The sequence below is a fragment of the Ostrinia nubilalis genome, chromosome 9, assembly GCF_963855985.1.
Source record: "Ostrinia nubilalis chromosome 9, ilOstNubi1.1, whole genome shotgun sequence".
NCBI classification, from domain to species: Eukaryota; Metazoa; Arthropoda; class Insecta; order Lepidoptera; family Crambidae; genus Ostrinia; species Ostrinia nubilalis.
Window position 1 is genome coordinate 14,406,438 of NC_087096.1, and position 22,604 is coordinate 14,429,041.

The 22,604-nt window shown below is 38.5% G+C and overlaps 1 protein-coding gene and 1 long non-coding RNA gene across 2 annotated transcripts in view; one reads left to right on the top strand and one right to left on the bottom strand.

The window, feature by feature from the left end:
* LOC135074731 (uncharacterized) overlaps positions 1-22,604 on the top strand; it is a 92,346-nt gene that overhangs the window by 62,896 nt on the left and 6,846 nt on the right. The window lies entirely within an intron of this gene.
* On the bottom strand, positions 19,266-20,658 carry LOC135075047 (probable salivary secreted peptide). The gene is made up of 2 exons (XM_063969416.1): positions 20,286-20,658; positions 19,266-19,472 (listed from the first exon to the last, which is right to left on the bottom strand). The coding sequence occupies exons 1-2, from the start codon at positions 20,472-20,474 to the stop codon at positions 19,332-19,334; spliced, it is 330 nt and encodes a 109-aa protein (XP_063825486.1). The 5' UTR covers positions 20,475-20,658; the 3' UTR covers positions 19,266-19,331.

Below are 22,604 nucleotides of genomic sequence, written 5' to 3' on the forward strand. Positions count from 1 at the left end.
GAATCAGATCACAATTTTCTTTGTTAACAATAAAACTTTATGTGGATAAGATCTAAAATCATGTTCATATTATTAAAACATAATATAGTCTTTACCAATACCCAGATAATTGTCAATTATAAATAATTGAAATGCAACTTTTCTCTCATAGAGCAGCTGTAATTTGCTGTAATTTTAAAGTCCAACAACATTTACCTAGTAATGTTTTCCTTCATAAAATTAAATAAATACTTTACCTTAAATACTTTTTGACAATAGTCATTTATATTAGTCAGGTAATATGCATCTCTGTGATCTAAAGTTACTAAATAGGTAATAATTATTCTGTATAAGCTTACATACTGTGCGATAATCCTCTAGTTTAACATTTTCAGTATTCACAAAAGTGTTAAGTTTTTCAAATTCAAAATGAAACAATAGGCACCATTTGGTTTCTTATAACAAAGACTGGAGAACAGAATCGATCACTTGTAACCATCATGTTTCAATGGCATTCGTACTGAGTAACAATTTAAATTTTAATCTAATCTGCCGTTGGTCTACCAATAGCAAATTATTGTTTAGGGGTAGAGACCCCTGTTGAGGTAATTATTTATAACCCTGGACACAATATAATATCACAGGATCACTAGTGATTTGCTTCCAATTGTTAAGAATAAAATCTGATTCTGCCTACCTTAGCATTTATTTTTACCCTCGTCTCCTTGCTGGCTTGTTTTGACGATTGTATGTCGGCCCGCCTGACCTCTGGAACCACTGTCATCACATCCGAGGAGGGCCCCACCAGTTTGAAGCACGATTGTTCTCATTCTTAGCACTGATTCCAGGTCACCTTATGAAGTTCTTCTTTTTCTCATTCACTATCACCTTTAATTCCTTTCATGATTATTGAACTGCCCTTGCAGTTTTTATTTTTTCAATCAGATTATTACCAACAAATAATCTCCATTCTCAGTTTCAAGTAATGAGTCCTTAGATTGTTATTTTTTATTGTTGAGAGTGCCAAGTTTCTACATCAATTTGTTTCCAGAACATATAGAATCACTTAGCTGCTAACCCGCTTCATTCAGCTTCTTAATACAGTTTTAGTTGTTAATGATCTCCGATACACATCTGTACAGCATGGCCTACACAGGCCAAGGCTGTGGACATTTGTTTCTGTCGGGTTTCAATTACTTGATCCCTTCTCTTAGCCCTGTCATTTAGAGCAGCGGCAACTTCCTTATTATGTTTTTGAGCACACATCTTGATTACATTCTGGAAGGCTGGATTGTCTTTTGTAACTGTTTCTTTTTCATCTTTTTTCAGTCCTTTCTCCAGGATCTCGCACTATCTCTCAGCAATTTGTTTGAGCAGAAGTGCATTCTTAGGGGCTGGAGCGGGAGCCACTCCTAGTATATTCAGTACTTCATCCCCTAATTCCTCCTTTTTGTTGTAATCCTCGTCAAGGATAAGATCCTCAAGGAATTCTGTTTCAGGATGATCATTCTCACTTTCAATTTCACCTTCAATCTCCAAAACTGTAAAAGAAACACTATTGAATGGAAGCTCCCGGTACTGTGCTGCATTGTACCGCGAAATTTACATGCATTCCCTCGGGATGCATCGAGGTTAGTTTGCCGACAACGTGTGCGTCCATCACAGAAAACATAGTTGCATAGCTTGTCATGCATAAAAGTTGCGTGCATTCCCGAAGAATGCCCTTGGTAATTATTGCCAACCGTGTGTGTTCCCACAGAACACCCCAGTGGTTGCATAAATAGACAAGTATTGTTTTGTCGTAGCGTGCCTTGCCGCCATATTGCGTCATGCAACAAATGCGTACATCGCCGCAAAAAAAGTGCTCTACTTATATCGCCAACCTCGTGTGTTCCCACAGAACACCCCCATGGTTGCTATAAGTAAGTTTATTACCAATAAACCAGAGCCTCGAACAGATTCTTCATTTTTTCATAACCTCACCTTCGTCATCGGATTCCGGTAAACTGATTATTTTCTTTTCCAACCGTCGAATCTTTTTCATTAGAGGAAGTTTATCTTCTCCTTTCCTTTTTCTTTCCATTATTTCGAATATTCAGTACAAAAAACACTCTTATTTATCAGATTTTTCACGACCGCAAACGTGACGCCAATAAACACGGAAAACCGAATGAGTTGACAGGTATAGATGGCGTGGTGGGACCTAGGTACGACTGCGTTCAGAAATATTTTATTTTAGCTTTAAAATTGTGTGACGCCAGAGGATGTAAGCCGGGACTACACTAGTTATCTTTCATATCTTTCATCATCGAGGACGAGACAACAACGAGCATAATGGCGTGAATTGTGCGGTCGTTGCTGTGGTACGCTTTTGAATATGATTTGTGATACCTACAAGTAACATGGAATAGTCACAACATTTTGAGCCGTATTTTAGTAGCACAAGGAATGTGTTTGCCATGAATAATTGCGATCCGTCGATGTAACAAAAAGATTGTGTGCGAAGATGAATACAGACGCAAACTGATAATAGATGGCTTACGAACATCTTACTTTAGAATGTACTTTCTTTAACATTTAAAACACAGTATTTGCGTTCCCAGCACATATGTAGTCTATCCAAAGTCACAGTTGTAGTCTTCTTATTGGTAAATCTGCTTCAGATTTTCTCTTGATACTAATCAAGATTATTTATCGCCCAATTCCAAAGTTCCAAATATTATTCATGTTTCTTAAGAATTGGAGCATGAATCAACTTCCTAAGCACTTTCTCTTTCCCAACTATTGACCAATTAACATGACACATCTCAATGGCTCCACCGTCCATTGTGCGTCGACGCATACTATTAATTTGGGATCGTTTCTATGGACAGATGAGCTGGAAGACGTGAAGTAGATAGCCAGAACAATGGCCCGTAATGAGACGTTGCTTGAACAATGCTGATTGATTAGCACGTCTCATGTGATGGACAGGTAAATTTGTCCATTGTATTTTAAAAGGAAATTAACGGATTTTTGACTGCAGCTATTATTTTAATACTTTAGTATAGGTAGGCGAAATGACCCAGAAGTTTTTATTTACATATTTTGAATTGATTATTGCTAGTCAGTAGAAAATAAATAAATTGTTGATAGAATATGTGTTGTGTTCCATGACAATTAATTATGCCATGATCAATTATTTTAGTTTTGGTGAAGGGATTAAATCATTAGTGATAGATAAAAATAAATGACCATTAAATAGCTATAGACTATAGAGCCTAATATTCTGTCAAAATATACAGTTGTAAAGGTGTCACGGTATCATCATCAGATCCTATTTAGATTCTCCGAAACATTCGCGAATGCATTGTAAAACCTGTACGGTGTATCACCTTATCCTGTGATGCTCACGTCTAAATAATAAAGGTGAATCCTACTGGGATTTCTACTATTTTGCATTGTCAAAGTTGGTACAGTATGTAATCTGGCACACCTGTTCGCTGTTTTGCATTTTGTACGGTAAGAGATGCCAGATAGGCGCCAAGTTACCTATCCCTATCTAGTTATTTCTTCCACTTCATCAGCCCATGTTCTTTGTAATCTTGGCTGGCACATATTCGAGGTTCTTAAACTATACAATCAGGAAAACTTTCTTACGAATGGTTTTAGCAAGCTTTTGCTGGTCAGTATTGTGATTATTGTGAAGCTTTTTATAGCGGCACGGTAGTTTATTGATATTTGGTATAAATTACAGACGGCAAGAATCCAACCCAACCCATAATAATAATAATTATTACAAACTATAATAACACTATAATTACTTACCGAATATCAGTTCATTGCACGTATCCGTATAACAATGAATACGGTCAGCAACAACATTTTATTTTGAAACTGATATTATTTTCTGTAGATCCAGGTCTAAAGTTGGATTGTATTTGACCGTAAAATGGATTCGATATAATCATTCATTCACTTTAGCTTGTGACGCGCCCTGCGACGCATCGACAGCCCTAGCACCCAGCGCAGAGATTTTGACAACCCTACGGCTGCGCGGCCGCACGCCGCACGGACCGAGCTAATATAAGAGACGGCGGCGACCGCGGGCGCCTAGCATTCGCTCGGGAGCCATTGCAACAGTCAGACGTTCGCGCGCGCGTCTATTGTTCCCTCGACTGCATTGCACAGAGTCCCTAGCGAATTGCTACCCACACTGTTCCCACTAACCCTAACTGTTCGACTCTGGCTTGATTCGATACTTCGTTAACTCGGTCAGGTGATCTAATTGTCGATTCGAGACGTTCTATCGTTGATAGCCTATCGGTTCTCGTCCTTACCGAGTAGTGCATGTGATACTCATTCCCGACCTGCGGTAGCAATCCCGCTGCCACCCTTCCTGAACTTCATACCCCCTCGCCACGTAGGTCCGACGCCCTTTCCCAGTGGTATCATACTCATCAGAGGACTTTGGTCTCTGGCTCGAGCTATTGAACCACGTCCTACCCCCCTAGTTATAAGTATCCAAACTAACACTCGCTAAACCACGCACAGGGCGCCGCCCCTCTCGCGGATACGTAAACTAGTCTCGGGACGCGAACCGGGCGCGTCGCTATTCCTCTCGTTGTAATAGATTAGTATATTATTATTGTGATATAACTTGTAAAGTACTTGTAAACTTGCTCATTATTAAACGATAGTAATTTAGAGTCAGTGAAACTAGAATAAGTAAACTATTGTGGAACCTGAATTACAAAGTGCCATTGTGTTATTAATTGTGCGTTTCCTTGGTCGAATATCCCTGTAGGCATCCTGGATAGGTACACATCCCTCATCGCAGAAAGCGAACTGGGACTTAGTACTAAACAGCGGGGTGTCAGACTGAGCTAGCTAAGACGCCCCGTTGCAATGGCGCCCAACTAAATAACCCACGGAACCTACAGGGAACACCAGATCGCTAGACACAAGCGAAAGACCAAAAGGAAAGAAAAACTTCGCACCAAATTGATAATAATCACACATGTCAGAACCGACATCTTGGATATACAAACTCAAGAAGACAGAACTTGAGAACGAGTGCAAAAGAAGAAACATAAAAACGGAGAACAGAACCGTACAAGAACTGAGACAGAACCTCACAGAAGTACTCAGAACCAAGCAATCCCGTCAACCCGTCCAGCCCGCCAGTAAATCCTCCGAGGAACAGTCTAACAGTGAGTCAGAAACCGATTTTGAAGACACAGAGATGCAGCAAGAACCAAACATGTCGTACACCGTAGATCAGACTGAAAGCATAACGGCAAGATGGAACATAAGTTTTGACACATGCAACGACCCAGTGGAGTTTTTAGAGCAACTGGACGAACTAATGTCATCAGGCGAGGTCAAGCCAGATAAAGTGCTCAAAGTGCTCCCCAGATTCCTGAAAGGTAAAGCTGTGCTGTGGTATAGAAATAATAAAAACTCGTTTACTACATGGAACGAATTCATAGAACTCTTCAAGTTGACATTTGTGAGCTGTGACAGTGACCTGTTAGCTAAAATAGTGAATTATAGGCAACATCACCGCCAAAAATTCACAGACTACCTCATTGAAATACAAACACTCATGCGCAGATACGCAAAAATGTCAAAAGATGAAGAAATAAATAGAATCTACGAAAACATGAACGCAAAATACAAGTTTTATATCAAGAAATCAGAAGTCGACTCGATAAGCAAATTGATACAACTGGCAAACGACTACGAGAACGTCACAGCAGAACGTCAAACTAGCTTCACAGAAAGAAAACCACGAAATGATCACCATGAAACAAGCATAAATCAAGAACACAAGGAGACGGCATCATACATACACAATTACAACACAAATACTTGCTGCTGGAGCTGTGGAAAACAAGGACACTCAATGAAAGATTGCAGAAGCAAAAAGGTACTATTTTGTAACGGTTGTGGCAAGATCGGCAAAATGAGTAAACAGTGTTGTAAGAAAACAAGTGAGTACACACAGTCCATGACAATAAACACAAGTCCGCAAATTAAAGATAACCGTCCCTTCGTAGATGTATCGATACTAGGCGAAAAATATCAAGCACTCGTAGACACCGGCGCCACAAGATCATACATCAACGACCAAGTGTACAAGAAATTCGTAAAAAGAAACCTGAAACCGAAAACAGTAAGCATAACAGCTAGCATGACAGATGGGCACACAACTCGAATTAAAGAAGCACTAGACTTGCAAATTAATATAAAAGGAAAAACAATTAACCACCAAGTGTTATATCATCCACAAATCACGGCTATACTGATCGGCATGGACATATTAAATAGAATAGGAGCCAAAATAGAATGGCCCAAAGATAGCACCAAGCAAGAGGAACAAGTGGGAACAACGTCAAGCAAAACTACAGATGTCAACATCGTACCTACATACGAAATGGCCGAAACACCGACAAGTAAGAAAAAACACAAGATTAAACTCGAACACGAAAAACCAATCAAGAAAAAAGACTATTCACGGAACCCTAAAAGTCAAGAAGTAATAAATAAACACGTAACATGCTTAAAACAAGAAACAAAAGAAGACTGGATCCAAAAGAACATTCAAGAAATACAAAAAACCGGAAACAAGGACTATAAAATGTCAAACAGCAAATTATACAAGAAAATAATAAATCACGCATACGGACCGAGAACAGAAACATCATCAGACTGGAAATTATGCATAAACAACAATGAAAAAAACCAAATCCTGAAAGAAAACCACGATACACCAACCGCAGGCCATCTGGGAACAGCAAAAACACTGAACAAAATATCACAGAGATATTATTGGCCCGGTATGTACAGAGATGTGTCAACGTACGTCAAGAACTGCAAAACTTGCCAAGTTAACAACGCACAGACACCCTGGAAAGCGAGGGTAGTGTCTACAAACCCGAGTAGACCATTACCCAGATCATCGAACCGGTCCACTGGCTGGACCGAAATCCTCGATGTCGACACCGTCGACTACCCACAAGACCTGGACTGGCGCGAGTCCGGCCCTGGAGAGGAGCCGACCCGAGCTGAGGACCAGACCAGGAGGCGGCCGGGGAGAAAGAAGAGGCGCGGCCAAATCCAGAACCAGCTGAACAAGGCCAGTAACGTTAATTACTCGTAGCTTAACTTTATACCTAAGTCAGGTTTCTAATAGATAGATACAAAGTACATAGTAATTGTCTAGTCAGTTCTCGTTAAAGTAAATTCATCAATATTAAAAACAAGTCAATAATGTAAAAGTATTAATTAACATTACATAGCAACCCTGTATAATCTAGATCATTCAGTTCTTGAATTTAATCTCGCTAAATATCACATATCAATAACCTATAAGTACTAATTATCATTAGATAGTAACCCTGTATAATTTAAATCGTTAAATTGTTCAATTTAATCTCGTTAAATAACTATTGACGCAAATCGCATTGTTATTTATTTACTCATAACTCGCAATCTAAGCTCACATAAATAACAAACCGGTTTGCTACGCGCCAATAGTACTACCAGTTTCTCGATAACTTTTAAATAGTAAACAAACATTCCATGAACGATTCACCGAGCGAACTCATTTGCATATTATCAGCGTAACGCATTTCTTCTATAGGTACGCCACGGGCGACCAACAGCACTCGCTTACTAGATGAATCATAACTAGATTTTACCTGCCTAATGTTTGCGCGCCGCGCCAGGCTGCGTTCCATTTACATTAAGAAATAATATTATTGTAATTAAAACTTAACCCCTTAACTGCCATTGTCTTGTATAACTTTTAATAATTGCAGAAATTATTAACATTAATCAGATGCCTATTCTGAGTATGCTAATTTAAATAAATAAACTAGTAAACTAGAAATAATAATAACAAGTGCCATGCATACTATTTTTGTATTAAATAAATATTTCAAGTAATAATTGAATACTCGTAATAACAAAGTAAACAACAGACTCGTTTAATTAGTTCATTGGTAAATTGTAAACAAAAGGTCAAAGGTATCTTAATAACATTGTTTCAAAACTAAGTTAACTAAAATTAGCGTTTAATTAGTTCATTGCAAACAAAAAAAAAATTACAGGTATCTTAATAACATTGTTTCAAAACTAAGTTAACTAAAATTAGCGTTTAATTAGTTAATTGTAAGCAAAATAAAATTTTAAGGGTATCTTAATAACATTGTTCCAAGACCAAGTTAGCTAATATGGTTATAAGTAAATAAATGTACTGTCATGTTTTAAATAAAGAGTTATTATTGGGCTATTGATCAAACACAAGTTCAGTCATGTTTTATATTTTAATTTTTACTCGTTATGAAGTTACCCAAAAATAACTTATTATTAACATGAATTATAGTTGTTCATGTAGAACCTTTATGTACCAGACTTGTGATTTTTCCAGGTAAAAATCTCCAAAACAAGGGAGGATGTGACGCGCCCTGCGACGCATCGACAGCCCTAGCACCCAGCGCAGAGATTTTGACAACCCTACGGCTGCGCGGCCGCACGCCGCACGGACCGAGCTAATATAAGAGACGGCGGCGACCGCGGGCGCCTAGCATTCGCTCGGGAGCCATTGCAACAGTCAGACGTTCGCGCGCGCGTCTATTGTTCCCTCGACTGCATTGCACAGAGTCCCTAGCGAATTGCTACCCACACTGTTCCCACTAACCCTAACTGTTCGACTCTGGCTTGATTCGATACTTCGTTAACTCGGTCAGGTGATCTAATTGTCGATTCGAGACGTTCTATCGTTGATAGCCTATCGGTTCTCGTCCTTACCGAGTAGTGCATGTGATACTCATTCCCGACCTGCGGTAGCAATCCCGCTGCCACCCTTCCTGAACTTCATACCCCCTCGCCACGTAGGTCCGACGCCCTTTCCCAGTGGTATCATACTCATCAGAGGACTTTGGTCTCTGGCTCGAGCTATTGAACCACGTCCTACCCCCCTAGTTATAAGTATCCAAACTAACACTCGCTAAACCACGCACAGGGCGCCGCCCCTCTCGCGGATACGTAAACTAGTCTCGGGACGCGAACCGGGCGCGTCGCTATTCCTCTCGTTGTAATAGATTAGTATATTATTATTGTGATATAACTTGTAAAGTACTTGTAAACTTGCTCATTATTAAACGATAGTAATTTAGAGTCAGTGAAACTAGAATAAGTAAACTATTGTGGAACCTGAATTACAAAGTGCCATTGTGTTATTAATTGTGCGTTTCCTTGGTCGAATATCCCTGTAGGCATCCTGGATAGGTACACATCCCTCATCGCAGAAAGCGAACTGGGACTTAGTACTAAACAGCGGGGTGTCAGACTGAGCTAGCTAAGACGCCCCGTTGCAAGCTATAAAAATCCATGGGGTTTTGTGAGGAACGAGTTCGGCCAATTATACAAAGTAGAGTCGATTCCTTATACCTTATTTGAACGTAGTTGAAACTCAGCGTTTATTAAAAGCTCTATTTTATGCACTGAAGAAAGTTCTAAAGGTCCAAAGGGCTTAAAAAGGCGTTTTTTTGCTGACTCACATAGATGCAATTGAGATCGTCTAACGGTGCTGCGTTTGCGCAACGCGAACCTTTCTCCTAATAGGGCACGCTCCTATTAGTCGGTAAAAATGTACGTCATGAATCATCAAAACATCTTGCATATTTAGAAACTGCGCATCTGTTTGCTGTATGATCCTTTTAGGTACGATGGTGCACCTGAACGAACACCTGCGAAATGAAATCAGCCACCCATTTTTGACTTGGGAATAAGGTTTAAGGTTATTTTTTAGACTCTAAAATTATTTATCTAAAATTTAGAATTTTAGAGTATACTGGGTGACACTTTCAAGTATGAGTGTACAATGTACAACTCCGAAATAACACTGACTCCTACTCTGAAATAGCAAAAAGCATAGGCGTCGGGGCTAATTATTATGTTAATGAGTAAAATTGCATCACTAGATTTTTGTAAAACATTTCTCTTCCTGATCAGGAATAGAACTGGTCCTGTGAACAAGTGTCCGGATCCAGTAATGACCCTAACACTTATTATATTGTTATTACCCATAATTATGTCATTTCCATAAAACTCCCGGCGTCGCCCATAAAACGCGTCAATATGAAAATTCGTAAAAAGGTCGCGTTTACAACGCACGTACGAAAATTATTACATTGTTTGTCAAGATTTGTCGACACTTATAAAAAGCAAAAAACTCGGCCCGCGATCGGGGGTCCAGATAAAATTTATTTATTGTTGGAGAGTTTACTGCTGCCCGCTCATAGGGTTGTATAGTGTTCATTAAAACGCGTTTAACAGTCCGAATGAGGCGATGAGTTCGCGCAACAAAGCAAAACAATTTACAGGTCAGAAAGCTGATGTTGATGAGATGGCTAACTCTGTAAGTTCGGACATTGAATTGCTCTAAAATGATTTTAGTATTGTAAGTCTTTATAAACCACGCTTAGGTTGGTTAGCCGTGGGTACTGAAAAAAGAAAATCTTTCTTGAATAAAAGTACATATCTTTTAAAGAAGGTAGAGCAGAGGATGTCAACACATGGAATGAAAGTCTCTCATAAAACTAAAACAACGTTAAATCATTGTGCATAGAACTTATATGTTCTTTCCCTGATCACGCTTCACGATCACGCCACTTTAAACTTGTAATTTTAATTAAATTAACTACTATTAATCGATATCGATATCGCGCTAGGCACATCACTATCCACCGACCTGGCCCGCCGAGGTATTTCAGGTCGCACTGATAAAGTTATAACGGCCCGTGACTGGTGACGCGAATTCAGAGTTCTGATTGGCTTTACAAATTGCCAATTTGGTTCTGAACATCGTAACGTTTCTGTAAATTATTGAATTGGAACTAGACGAGTACTCGCTAATGTAATTCCTTTTGTTTGCCAAAGATTTTGCCTGACAAAGAGCAAGAAATACTTTAACTCTATACCCTTCTCTATACCGTTATCCTTCCATATTCTTCAGTGAATAAAATAAAATAGATTACAGGTTCTGTACTGAATATCGTTTATCGGAAGAAAATCTGCCATTCCTATGTGACGGGATTTTTTAATTCCGCGAAAGTACAACAGTTCCTACGGGATTTTATTCGGTCTGCTTTATGTATTATATTATGTCTCGTAGTCTGTCTGCTTGTAGTTAGTATGTTAGTATTTATAAGGAATGATTTAATGTTATGTGATGCATAATGCAATTCAATAATAAATTATGTACTACATAATATAATGATGAATGTACAAAAATATAAAATAATTAGTACTATTTCTGATATGCACATGTAATGTGAAGCTACACATTTTGATTATGAAAACATAGTTAATTAGATCATGTATTATAATTACATGATACTGGCTGCATGGTGCAACACTAATTAGAATAAATTATGATAAATTAATCGCATATTTATAATTATGAATTCAGTAGCTCTGCGCTAGCGCAGCTAAAGCAGCCACCGGCCATTTCTTCTGACAGAAATTATCATTTGACATTTTACGATGCCATTGCGTTCTAGCTTTTATAGCTTGCATAAAGTAAGCTTTTATAGGATGCAGTAGCTTTAATAAGGTTCATATTCATCTATAGGAACGTGCCGGGTGACTGATCTGAACTTGCCCTCGCGCAATTCAATATAAGGAGAATATTGGGAAATTGCAATAATAAGTCACTAAAATTTAAATATTCATAAATTTTACAAATTCAGCAAGCATAAACAGTAGCTGTAGCTAAGTTCTCGTAAGAATCGTCTAGTTGGAGACATATTTTTGAAGAATTCACAAATAGTAAACGAACTGCATGACTTAGGCCTCAGCCTCGAACTTAGCGGGCAGCGGGGCGGGAGCGGCGGCGGCGCTGGAGCGGGGCGGGCAACGCCGACCCGTTCTCGAAACAAGCGGGCAGCTCGCGCGGCGCTTTAGCGGCGAGGTGTTGTGTTCGGGGTTGTGTTGTCGAGATATTTGTTTTTATTCGCAAACGAAATGTCTGAACAACGGCGACAATTTTATTTCGATTCAAATTTATTCCTAACGCTCGATTTATTGTGGGCAAAAGAAGGAGTGCGCTGCCCGCTCGTTGCCCGCTCCCTCGCCGCTGCCCGCTCGTTGCCCGCTGCCGCCCCGCTGCCGCGCCGCTGTTTTCGAGAACCGGTCTATTTGATTTTACGCATAAGATCCTGCCGCTCCCGCGCCGCCGCCGCCGCCGCCCCGCTGCCCGCTAAGTTCGAGGCTGAGGCCTTAGTGCAATATCGTTCCCGATTCGGTATTGAGGAAGATGAGTGTAATTATTTTATAATGTAAAAAGATCAAACATAAAATATAAAAAATATTAGTAAAAGAATTTTTTCGATATCTCAAAAACGGAATTTTCTATGGGCATTCAAAGTTGGATGTTTTAAAAATCAACTCGCACTTGACCGTTTAGCGCGTGACGTCACACCGCCCGTTACCTCCGCCGGGATGGCATTGCTCCTTCGCGCGCTCATAGACTCGTGCCGTGCAGTCATTTCGAGTTTTATAGAATTATGGAGAAAAAAATACCATGCAGATATTGTATAATAACCCTTTTATACTAATACAATGGTTAGTGCCCCAGAAAAATACTTTTAAAGCTAAGAAAAGTTGAGAAATACATAAATGGTGTAAGTTAACGAAAAGGGAGAAAGCGTTATCTACAAAAACCAGTCGATATTATTGCAAAGATCATTTTAATGCGAGTACCTACCTAAAGACAAAACACCTACCATTATATATTTTTCATTACAAATTTTTTATAAAGTATTTTAGTGACATAGAGAACCAAAACACGAGGTACGCACGCAGATGGGTTACTTAAAGTAAATTGAATCCTTTGAAACTTTAAAGACAATAAGACAATATTTAAAAACTCTACCTACTTTATCCCTTGTTATTGACTATGTTTTATGGTGGTAAAATAATGTTGTCGCTTCATCGAGTTATCGATAAAAATCTATACGAACAAAATGTATTAACACATACTTCTCATTCTTGTGACAATCCGCCTGTGGAAGTCAAAGAGATAATAATACTCTAGAATAGAGTTATCGTCATCATCATCGTCATCTCAGCCACAGGACGTCCACTGCTGAACATAGCCTCCTTCAATAACTTCCACATAATATCGCACAGTTGGTAGAGGCCTGCATCCAGCGCCTCCCTGCTATCTTTATCAGGTCGTCGGTCCACCTTGTGGGTGGACGTCCCACGCTGTGTTTTCCGGTACGTGGTCTCCACTCCAGAACCTTTCTGCCTGGGGCAGAGCTGCGGCAGGTTATACAGAAAACTATGGAAGGAGTATAACTTGCCACTATGCTTGACGTTCGTGGAATATGAGAAGAAGGCCTTCTATTCGATCGAAACTTGGGCAGTGCTGCAGTCTCTCCAGCGGTGCCATATTAATTATCGCTACCGTTGCTGACGATATTGTGGTCATGGCACTCATGGCAGAGTTGCTGGAAGACCTCGGCACAATGCTCAAAGTCCTTAATCGAATATATCGGAACAGGTAGGCATTAGGATGAATACGAACAAAATGAAGCTTATGTCGAACTGCGCCCTACTCAGTTTCGTTTCGGAGCTTGATTCTCGAGATTGTTGACAAATAAAGTCACTGACATAGCCCGACGGATTAGCAAGCTGAAATGGCAATGGGCAGCTAGGGCACGTAGCGTAGTACGCCGAATAGAGTTATCTGCAATAGAAATAAAGACGAGAGATACGAAGATTCAAGTAGAACAGAAAAAGAAAGACGTAACAGACTCAAACTATAAAAATCAAGAAAAACGTTGACGACCCTCGATAGAGTTAGAAACCAGTTTTAACTGTGACAAAACTGACTGTACCTTACTTGCGATTCATGATCGTACACTGATTCCATAGAAAGTTACAAAGTGTATACCTACTAATAACTTTTTAAAGTGAACAAAATATCATCAAGCCCGATGGACTGATCTTTTTGTCAGATGGTTATGGTGGTAGTACTACTGACACATATATTTTTATACTGCCTTGTATAGTTCAAATTTTAGCTGAGATCCAACTTGCACAACAGTTTTGGTTTCCTCCAATAGCACGCTACTTCGGTACAAGCGGGATCTTCACTACGTCTATACATATAACCTTAAAACCAATTAATGCCATTGTATGTTTGCATTCTTCATTGCTTGCTGCAAAACCTCCGCATTCCAGATTTTCCAATTTATTCGTTATCTTCAGCACAAACAAATGTACAATGATATGCCGTAGCTCTAACTTTGTGTTCAGGTGTAACTCTTGTTTTTATTGTACACTGCGGATATAGTATTTTCAAATGAACTTACCCTACGAGTATTACATTATGTCCATAATTCGATAGTTGTACAGTTAGTCTATAACACGACTGGACGTGATCGTCCAACTCTGTAAAAATAAAATATTAAGACATAACGTTGCTAAATTATTGATGGGTATTATTTTTTATCGATAACCCACAGCAATCTGACTGACAGCACTAGTACTTTTACTTTTAAACTAGATAGAACTTTTATAATCTACCTCAAATACTACAAAAAGCGTAAATACTAAATACTCAATTATTTATTGCATCCATAATAATAGGTTCACTTACCTTGCAAGTTTTAGCCCTTGGATTTCTGCAATAATAAAGGTACTTTGCATGTTTTCTGAAAGTATCCACAACCATAAGTAAATCTACTTTCGTAAGATTATTTGGTTGGCATCAGATACGGTAAATATAAATAAAAAATGTATCGAAATGAACGAAAATAAGTTTACAGAGCGCAGCTAGCACCCGCGCCGCCCGTCCGTCGTTGCCCAACGAGCGGTGTGACGTCACCGCCCGTATTCCAGGGGTGCTATCAGTTTTCGCGCGTTCCCATATTGATTTGCTTATAAAATATTCAATTTTCGTGATATCAACAAATTTTTTTCACAGTTAGTCTTATTTAAGCTTAAAGTTTTTGTTAGGGCTGAAAAAGGGGAATAAATTTTGATTTACATCTTCCTCTTTCTGATGCACAAAAATGCAACTCCTGGACTCTAAAAACCAACATTAGTGTTGAAAAACCCTAGTTCGTTTCGTTTCTACCTTCGCAACGGGGTTTTTACACCAATAAACGATAAGCTCTCAGTTTACAGCGAACCGTCGCATTTATTGCTTTAACCGTTAACTTTGCTGAATGGACGGTGTTTATTTAATACGGCTTCTGCCGGACATCCGCCCTTTGAAAACCTTTTTGTGATAGGTATTGAATGATAACGCCGTGACAACTTGGTGTTGCTAGCGACAAAAAAACAAATACCTTCTGCCTTTGGTAGGTATTTCTTTTATTTCAAGTATAGAGTCAGACGATATCATATCAATTTATAGCCTGTGTTATTAGCTATACAACAACGACCATGTTAGGAGAGTTTTTTCTTTAATTGAAGCTGGTAAATCTATTTTCTACAAAAAAATTCTCATTGCAAAAGGAGTAAGAGCGCTTTAATCGTCCCTAATTACTTAATAGTCCAGTCATTATAGTAAGTTCACCTCGGAATTCGAGATACCCAGCTGTAAGTCTGTAAATACGTGTATATTGACACCCTAAAAGTTGTCTCAAAACCTATATACGGTAGGGTGTAAGCAACTATTAAATTTCAAGGTCAACGGTCACAAAAATCGGTTTTTTGCGCTTTTTTTTAGAAATATCTCATTTCCTATGGGTTTTTTGCTATTTGTATTTATTATCAAAATTGTAGAATACTAAATTCTCTACAAATTTTGTTTAAAAATTTTTTTTATACGGTGAACCGTTTTCGAGATAGAGGGCGGAGAGCGTGCGGTCACTGCATCACTTCAGGTCAACTTAAGCGGTTTAGATTTTTCATACAAAAGGATTTTCCCGCTAATTCCCGTGGGAATTTCGGGAATTCCTTGTTGTAACTAAGCTTTAAGTTTACTAAGGTACCAAGTTTCAAGCGTCTAACTTCCGTTAAGCGTTTAGATTTTTCATACAAAAGGATTTTCCCGCTAATTCCTGTTCCCGTGGGAATTCCTAAGTATACTATAACCTGCCCAGGAGTATGAAGAATAATTGTACCAACTTTCGTTAAAATCCGTCGAGTAGTTTTTGTTTCTATAAGGAACATACAGACGGACAGACAGACAGACAAAAATTTTACTGATTGCATTTTTGGCATCAGTATCGATCACTAATCACCCCCTGATAGTTATTTTGAAAATATATTTCACGTACAGAATTGACCTCTGTACAGATTTATTATAAGTACTAGCGGCCGCCCTCTATCTCGAAAACGGTTCACCGTGTAAAAAATGTTTTTGAACAAAATTTGTAGAGAATTTTGTATTCCACAATATTGATAATAAATACAAATAGCAAAAAACCCATAGGAAATGAGATATTTCCAAAAAAAGCGCAAAAAACCAATTTTTGTGACCTTTGACCTTAAAATTTAATAGTTGCTTACTCCCTACCATATGTAGGTTTTGAGACAACTTTTAGGGTGTCAATATACAAGTATTTACAGACTTACAGCTGGGTATCTCGAATTCCGAGATTCTTACCTAATTTAAGCTTAAATGACTGGACTATAAACGATTGCTGTCTCGTCCATCAGTCTAGCATTCAGATTTGCATTCAAATGCGGACTGTACACTGCATATGGTTTGATTGAATAAAATTGCTGATGAACAACTTACTCGTAAGTTAAGGATGAATCAGATGTGACCAGTATTAGGTGTGTATTCATAAACTGGTCCTAGTCTTCATCTTTTTGCTCATATTCAATGTCATTTTGAGTTGCTGCTTGTATCAACAAGTAGAAGGTTTTGGGGAGGATTAATATTTTAATGTAGAGCAAAATATTCATAAATTAGGGTCTTAATTCCCATACTTTGATTCCTAACGGGTTCTCGACTTCAATAACATTAAAAATAAAAATTTAGCATTTTCTTAGTAAGAAAAAGAATATTATAAAATTTCAAGGACCCTTTGGGAAAAGAAGAACAATAGAGTCACCATAGAGCCACAACAATAGAGAACCAGAATAAGTCAAATTAGGACTTATGTTGCAATAAATAATTAAATTGATTACACAATTTTCATAAAGATGAAATCAATGCAGCAGAAACAGATTTTTACTTTTTTATGTAGCAATTAAAGATTTGAATAAAATTACGCGAGATGCCCTTAGGAATACAGGTCTAATGATTATAAAAAGTCAGACGCTTTCCACCTCATCTAGCCAGAACGGGTCCGACTGGTCTGACTCACAGCTTTCATGTAATTCCAGCCCATTTGCATGTATTACGTTGAATTGCTAAAACTAGTGCAGATTGACTATTTATAGGATTTCTTTTAGATGCGTAACTAAATTCTTTGCATATTCAAACCGAAATTAGATTTACAAAACAATGCAGTTCTTGATGACTGACTATTTGTTACACACGAGCTTCTTCGAACTACTTTACAACTTCTTCCTGTTTTATGTACTACATTGTAATTGTTAAACTGAACGGTGAAGGATTGTAAGGTTACGTGGAAACTTGATTCATGTTATTTTGTAATTGATTAATGATTTATTTATTTCATACTAGATGTTACATTTTCTAAAACTTAATTATATAAAACGTTGCTATTAACATATTAAACAATAAAAAAGGCCGATTCTGGTATCCATCGATTAGAAGTTAGGCGCTCGATGTTGCAAAGGCGTGAGTGAGTTAAGCGAGTGAGGAGTAGGCGACCAAAAGCTATCGTATTTTTTCTCTACATTTTAAGTGAATCGACCAAACTCATCCAATTGAAATCAATGAATATTGTATGTCGCAGTATGTGGGATGTTAAAACGTCATATAAATCTGGTTCTAAGTTATTAAATCTTGCTCAAAACAAGTTAGTCACCCGTCGATTAAGGTGACGCATCCTATGATCGGAACTGCGCTTGTCATTAGCGTGACTCCTTTATTTTTCAGTTTGTGACGAACAGGGATGAAAAAACTTTGTGGTTACGGATACGGGAAAATATGATTCATTCTTTAACATCCTTTAGTAGGTATGAAGAGAAGAAGACAATTAGGTAGACAGGTATGCGTGTAGAAAGCTAAAAGCTTTGGGCATATAATACGCATCAGACATTGAAACGATTTATTCTTATTTCTCGAATATCCGATTATGATTGGCGGGCTATTCATGTATCTCCGCTAATATTTTATGGCTTTCTACACGTATCAATCAAATGTATCCTAAATTAATGACACAATTGAACTGGTACTTCACCTTACTTTGTATTATAAATTATAATATAAGAGTTTAAATCCAAAAACTCTTCATTTGACAGATTTAACCCAGTCAAGAAGTTAAAAACTTGTTCAAAAACTGAGCTACTTAACGGGCCAGCAAAATTACACCCCTAAAATATTTTGATTCATAAATTATGTAGATCGGCGAAACATACTTAACTTTGTTCATAATTTTCAGTCCTAAACTGGCTTAATTGATATTTCAATGTGAAACTTGCTCGGAGTGTCAAACTGACGAGGGTAGGGCGTGATTTGTGAAGTATGACGTCACGAAAGGTTCAGGGGGCTTACTAAGTAGAACTATGTTATTTCGATTGTCTTTGTCTTTTTCACACATGCTGCCATGAGATGAGAGACAGTAACCAAGTTGCGTAGTAGGCGTTTGAGTTAGGGACCTAAGTTCTGCGGGCTTACTCCGCTCCACCATTAGATCTGTATCACCGGCTTTTTTGAGTCTGGAGTATTTTAGAATGTGTGAAAGAGATGAAGGGATACCAAAAATATTGCTTCGACTTGCGAATAGGGCCAATTTAGTTTTGTTTGACCCGCCCTTTTTGTTTGACACGATATTGTGTGTGTGACATTTAATTTAACAACAAAGCGTACGTGATTTGTTATTGTTACATAATGTGCGTGTGGTCTTTAATAAACATAATTTACCTAAGTGACACGTTCGTAGGCAGTTAAGACGCGACGTCACAAATACATTGTCAATACAATTGGTTAATTAATGATTTGCTTAATGCGTTTTTAAGTCTCCCCCACTTTTCTTTCCCCTCAATCTGCTTGGCAAGCGTGGGGATTCATTTTCCTCAAGTAAATTAAAGAGGGCCGTATTTCTGCAGTGGAGACTGGAGTTGATTTTTATGCCATCAGCCGATGATGCGGTCAGCCAGTCAAAGTTGTTATCGTTTTTTAAAAGAACAAGGTATAATCTTATAAAAATTTAAACATTTTATTTGCTTAATCATTAAACCAGTTGCTGTACCAAACAGAATCACTGGTAAATCTCGATCACGTAGTCCAGCCGGTAGCTGCGTTGGCTCTTCATACGGAGCGTGACGTGGTTTGTGCCTAGACCACCATCGGTGATGTTCACGGACGCGTCGCTGTTCTGGTAGTCGTAGCAGTAGATGGCCTGGAGAATAGAGAGAGAGATAGAGATCATAACACAATATTTTCCTTTCCAACACAGTAAGGGCCCTCGTCCACGGCGACTTTACGAAACGCGCGACAGCATTGCTACTTAAGCGCGTTAGTCGCATTTGCAACGCACTACAGAAGTGATGCCAACGCGCTACAGCAGCGCGTCTGCATCGCTACAAAAAGTCGCCGTGGGCGAGGGCCCTAAGTAAGCTATCCCTTCGGTTGGATCGAAGGTTGAACAATTCAACTGTCTCTGGTTGGATTTCATTGGTTGCATCCTGGCTGTACAGGAGATGCAGTGGTGGAAATATCCAATAAATCGTGTCCAAGGAAATTTACTTACTGTCAGCGACACGACATGGGACTTTAATGACTCATATAGGTAGGTATTTGGATGCCGACATGAATTAGATTAGAATGACATTATTGCGTCGAAAACATCTTCTGTTGATATGGCTTTGTTTATTATGATAATGTAGGGAAAACACCATGTTCAAGTTTGGCTACATTAGTTTAATCGATAGTAAGGTTACATAAACATTGTTGGCAGAGGTCAAAGTCACGATCGTAATTACCACAACATTTTGATAACACAACATTTAATGTGGGTTTTGGTTTCTAACTAAACCTTGTTTTTTTAAAAATAAAAATCGAGAGTTTTAACTGCCGTTTTTTTCAAATTCTTTGTAGAAATGTGGGGCATAAAGACCACCATATCGTGTGTCAATTTGTATATGGACTTTTGCAAATATCTTGACAGTTTTTAGAATTCAGTAATAGTGAAGTAACTTTAGCTTTTTGTTACCTTGATTACCAAGTTGTTCGGTCCGGCGTATTCATGAAACTTCACCCGCTTCATCAACGGTATAGCTTCGTAGAACACTTTGTTTCTTTGCACCAGACGCGTCGTCGGCGTCCTCTCACCGAAGAAGTAATTAGTACCAGAGACGCACACCAAAACACTGGCCACAAAAACGCACGTGAGAGTCCGCATTATTGATATTAATAGTTGTTGTCGATGTTACTCCACTCGCGTCACATCACTGACTGAGATCAAACCGTAAGAAAGGTCATCTGTATACTGTATACGATAACGTTTAACGGACGACTCGATGTGGTGCAGCTGAACTTTTACTGCGTATCTGTGGACACCTTAAAATTAGAGCGGCCTAATTGAGTAAAGTGTGGGAGACCTCTCGGTGTGACGATGGCGCTGACCTATGACGCCAGTACAGATGATGTAGTAGGTTGGCGATACGGTGGAGTGGGTGGACAGATAAGAATATCGTGTCTGTGGTTTCACTTTTGTTAAAACTAGGAGTGCTCTATGGTAATTCGCATTTCAGATATTGTGCAAGTTATCTTTTTAAAAGTAAGTGATATTTTATTGATTAGATTAGTAAAGGACTATAGAAAGGCAGACAGGGAGACAAAGATAAGCTGCTGGAATGTATACAACAATGGTAATCTGATTATAATTAATACAAGTGTGTCTAGCAGTGTAGGTGTGGAGGATTAGTAACAATAGCCTTTAAATGCCATTTAATTCAAAGGTCAACTTCAGGCCAATGCGCTAACGATCTGCTAAGTTACATGTTTTTGTTGCATACCTCATTAATGTTATATTATTAGGAGTAGGTCATTTTTTGTGCTGGAGATAAGTTTTTGGGAAAACAAGTCGATTAGCATGACGCACGATATTGTTGCAAAAGATTGATTTATTACAACGTCGATAATCATGATACACAGTTGAATTAAGTTACCGTTAAGTTAGGAATGCATTATTGAAGTCAAATTATTTAGGACGAAAATTTTAGATTTTGAGAGTGTTTTTTAGCCAAAAGACATTTGATAAGATTTTCTGTGAAACGTTGGAATCAAAGAGATCCACGTTAGTATCAAATAGAGCCACGTTAGTGTGCCAAGATCTTAATGAAACTCAACTAATCCAAGATGGGTTTCGCCTTACGAAATAAACTTCTAACGGCTGTCTATTTCAGCATGTCTGTGGTTTTCGTATGATGTGTTTTAATTTTAATAGAATTTGGTAAATTGACGATGAAACCTATTACAAAACATAATGGCATAACTTGACAATGGCTTTTAAATTGATTTTGGACGTATATCGGAGTTTGGGGCGCCAACATTTGCAAGTGTAATTGATAAAATGGAGTGCTGTCAATAGTTATCAGCGCTGAAAGCTTTTTACGCGTCAGTCTGAGTGATGTGATCAGTTTTTGTCAGCGCTGTCGTGCACACGTCACAACCTTTAGTGATTAAAAGCTTTCAATGAAAATATTTTAATATTTTCTATTGGGATTTATTTGTCACTACATAACGTTTGTAAAGTTCTGTCGCTTGTGCAGATGTAAATAACAGCAAGTCTGTTTGTAGATAAGTACATGTATAGTCACGTATCCTTTACAGGTAGAGTTTAAACACCTTATAATAATAATAATAATAAGCCTTTTATTTCCGAAATATTTTTACATTTTTACATTTGACGCTTTCTGAATTTAGGATAACACTTATATAGAAAAAAATGCTTCACTTAAAATAACTTTCACAAAATGTCTAAGATTTCGGTGTGCCTATTGGCAAAGGCCTCCTCCAACTCCTTCCATTGCCTTCTGTCCTCCGCCACTCTCATCCATAGAGGTCCTGCGGTCAACCTCAATTCATCCTCCCATCTTAAAGCCTTGCGACCTCGGTTTCTGGCGCCATCTCTTGGGTACCACACTGTCAACCGTTTACACCACTTCTCCTTGTTACAGCGTAGCATATGTCCCGCCCATCTCCATTTGAGTTGATCGATGCGTGTCAGGATGTCTGTTAGTTTCGTTTTGCACCTGATATCTGTATTTCTGGTCTTGTCCATTAGTTTCAATCCTAGCATGCTCCTTTCCATTCCTCTCTGACACCTTGCTAGTTTGTCCCTATGGCGTTTTGTCAAGGCCCAGGTTTCGCAGCCATAAGTGATGCAGGGCAAGATACAGGTGTCAAAAGTCTTCCGTTTTATCCTGGTACCCAGTTCCTTACTTTTCATTATTTCTTTTAAAGCCCAGTATTTTTTCCATCCTGTCGCAATTCTTTTGTCTATTTCTTTTGACATTTGGTTATTTGG

Bases quoted from the DNA above. Each gene is read 5' to 3' on its own strand.
- LOC135075047 (XM_063969416.1), bottom strand. From the start codon at position 20,474: ATGCGGACTCTCACGTGCGTTTTTGTGGCCAGTGTTTTGGTGTGCGTC. The intron at 19,473-20,285 runs GTAACAAAAAGC...TCTATTCTCCAG, and splicing joins CGAACAACTTGGTAATCAAG to GCCATCTACTGCTACGACTA.